The 3,297-nt window shown below is 47.7% G+C and overlaps 1 protein-coding gene across 1 annotated transcript in view; it reads left to right on the top strand.

The window, feature by feature from the left end:
- LOC146589986 (coagulation factor IX-like) overlaps window positions 1-2,793 on the top strand; it is a gene marked incomplete at its 3' end in the record, with an annotated part of 9,208 nt that extends 6,415 nt beyond the window's left edge. The window contains exons 7-8 of the mRNA XM_085315317.1: window positions 1-645; window positions 2,659-2,793. The exon at window positions 1-645 is cut by the window's left edge and continues 13 nt beyond it. Coding sequence (XP_085171443.1) covers window positions 1-645; window positions 2,659-2,793 — 780 coding nt within the window. The remainder of the gene's footprint in view (window positions 646-2,658) is intronic.
- Between the last annotated feature and the right edge of the window lie 504 nt (window positions 2,794-3,297).

The following is a 3,297-nucleotide window of genomic DNA, read 5'->3' as shown; positions in this document are numbered from 1 at the left end:
GGACTTGTTAAAGTCAGACGTGATTTGGAGCAAGAGCCTCTGGGGCAGAAAATGGTACCGAGAAGCCTGCGAGAGCTGGAGAACAATGTGACTGAGTGGAATGGGAGCATGGAGGGCACCGTTAGCCAAAAGGAGATGGGTGCTGCCAGGGAGACCAAGCCCTTAGAGACTGCTGTTGGGCGAAGCAAGATCACGGAGGGTGACTGTGGGCAGAACGGGTTGGCAGAAGATGCTTCCAGCTGGAACAAGACAGTAGTGGAGGATGGTGCTGCTGGGCAGGAGAACGTCCCTGAGCAAAGTGAGACTGTGCAGGGGACCACCAGGCCTAACACAACTGGGAGAGGCAAAAGTAGGTGGTGTGAGCAGACGGGTGCTACGTGGCAGAATGCAACAACACAAGCTACTGCTGGGCAGAACGAAACAGTGGAAAATGCTGCTGGGCAAAACCAAACCGCTGAGAGCATTGCGGGCCAGAACGGAATAGGGGCAATGCAAAACGTGCACAAAGAGCTTCACCAGCACGAGGGTGGGGAAAATGTTCCAGTCAAGACTTGGTACACCCAGCTAAACATCAATACTTCAGAACATGATGATTCCAGAATAACCGGAGGAACACTGTGTCACCGTGGACATTGCCCCTGGCAGGTAATACGTTCCTTCCAGTCTGGCCATAAATACTATACCTGAACACTTTTTAACTTTAGCACTGATGAGTCTGTGGAATAAAGACTTCACCAAGCTGCTACAGAGTTTTTCTAGGCTAGAGCAATTCAAGCAAATATCTCACACATTTCCCATGCTTCTGCAGGTCTTTTCTCATGATCTGTATCTTAGCTGCCTTTGCTCAGCATTCGTCCCTCTGACCTGGATGTACGGGGCTTTTATGATCTCAGCTTAGTATTTTCTCTCTTAATTACACAACCCAGATCTTTTCCTGCTTTGTAATTTGGGGGGGGGGGGCGGTGTTGGTTCTCCTGCTGTTTCTGAACGCGCTGGTGAAAGGTTGTGCTTCTGCTTCCTTCTGGAACCAGTAATATATTCCGAAAAATTCTCCTGCGAGCAGGAGGTGCCTCTGGAATACTGAACTCTTCAGACACGTTACAGGTAGGAGGCTAAAACTCAGGGGGGCTCGAGGCTGAACATGGGCGGCGTGTGGCAAGTGGGAGAACCTCCCTCAAGTACTGCCGTTCTTTCCACAGTTGTGCATTTTTTGTCCTTAGTGTGATTAATTTTTGCTTATTTATATTGCCTTCATTTCTTTAGTGTGCAGCTGTTGTTACCTAACAAATCTATCTGATCTGAAAAATCTCACATTATTTCTACACAGCTTTTCCAAGAGCGCAGGTCATGAGGTATTTTACAGATGAAAAATGAGTTGAACCTAACTGGGCAAGTTTGGTGTAACTACTGCTATTTATTAGATGCATTTCTAACATTGTACACACTTCCAGTAAGAGCGCCAACAAATTTCCCTTGAAGCAGATGAGACTGATTTTTGGGGTAGTGGAGGGGAGTATAGGCTAAATGCTTCCTAACTTACACAGTCTCTTCTAGAAATACAAAACATTTCTGTCAAGGAAGTTCTGAAGTTAGATTATGGTAGAAAACTTTTTTTTTAAGCCTTTTGCAAACCTTTTCCATTCTAGTTCTTTATAACCTCGAGATGCAGTTGCAAGATAATTTAATTGTTTTCCTTTTTTACTTTTCAATGTTTCATTCTAATACTACTGGATAGCATTAAAAGTGTGTTTCAGTACACTGAAAAAAAATTTTTTTTGCACAAATCATTTTACAAAGAATTAAGTCAATATGGCTTATGTAAAACATGCTATTACTCCAGGCACTGCACCAGTGCAAGACTCAGAGCTGCTAAGGAAGGTGTCTCAGATGATGATTGATTTTTCTTTTCCAATTTTTAAAATTGCTGCTTCCACTTTAACTTCACTAATCTGCAGAGTACCAACTTACTCTTCCTTGGCATTAGCAAATGAAATGGAAAAGTTGAGGGATGAGTTTAATTCAGAGCTGCTGAGGTATTAATGGAGCGTATCGTTCTGCTCCATCAACTTACAACACTGAGACGTGTAACAGCAAGGGAACTTTTACTTTTTCTCTGTTTTCTTTGTAGAAAGAAAACTTCATTCCAAAGTTTATTACCCCCCCAAAAAAGGGAAAAGTAACAATTTTTTCCTGTATCTCTGCTCTTGCTTCTACTTGACAAACTGGAAACAAGCACTGCTGCCTCCTGTTTCGTGGTGCAGCTTACTGCACACCCCTCCGGCTGTTCCAGCCTGGGTGCTACTGGAGCGTTAGCGACTGTGTCGTTTTCCCCTCCTACTCCCCACACGGAAAAACCGAAAACCACATTTAAAAATAACAGGTCACGCTTGTTTCCCCAGCGGTGTCCGTCGTTCTAGCGCTGTTCCTCTCTGACCCGGGCTCAGTTCCTCATATATTCTGCTCCGTTTCTCAGTTTTATGATCGCTCCTTACTGCTTTCTCAAGCAACATCATCTTCGATTGGTGCAACGTAGTGGTTGAAGCTGTCGTGTTGTTTTCAAGACACGGAGCCTGCGAACAACCGGAGATCGCTGACAGCATTCGTACCTGTTCCTACAGATCAGCGGTAGCATCACCTCGTTCCTGTTCTTTCATGCAGGTTCTGATCCGAAGTAGCAGAGATGTTGGTTTCTGCGGGGGGACTTTGATCAGCAGTCGGTGGGTGGTCACAGCTGCCCATTGCCTCGATCTTGTGAGACCGCACCACGTTACGGTCGGTGAGTACGCGTCTTACGTGTGGGGTGGCGGGTTGTGATAAAAGGGGCCTAATTTCCCGTGAAAAACACTCTGCCCGGTACGTTAACGCGGTCAGGTGCAGTTCTCAGCCGATCCAACCAGGTTCAGGTTACGAAGCTCCTCAATCTCTTGGGCAGCACAAAGCCCCTGTCACTGCAGCGAGCAGCAGCAGAGCTTCCGGGGGCACCACTAAATGCAGTCGTGCACACAGACCCCCCCACACCCGACACACGCACACACACGCACACCCCTCCATGCAGACACCCACACACAGAGGCACGGACGCACACCCCACACACAAACACCCCGCCATACCACCACACCCCCACCACACACCCCTCCCACACACCCCCACACACACCCCTCCATGAAGACACCCACACACAGATGCACAGAGACACACACCCTCACACCCCCCCAGCCCCCCTGCTACCCTCCCCCACAGACACACACACACACCCCACACACACACCCCACACACAGCCCTGACACACACACCCCT

This window comes from Rhea americana, unplaced genomic scaffold (genome assembly GCF_003343005.1).
Source record: "Rhea americana isolate MKP2758 unplaced genomic scaffold, rheAme1 scaffold_426, whole genome shotgun sequence".
NCBI lineage: Eukaryota > Metazoa > Chordata > Aves > Rheiformes > Rheidae > Rhea > Rhea americana.
This window is presented reverse-complemented; position numbering and strand designations above follow the sequence as displayed.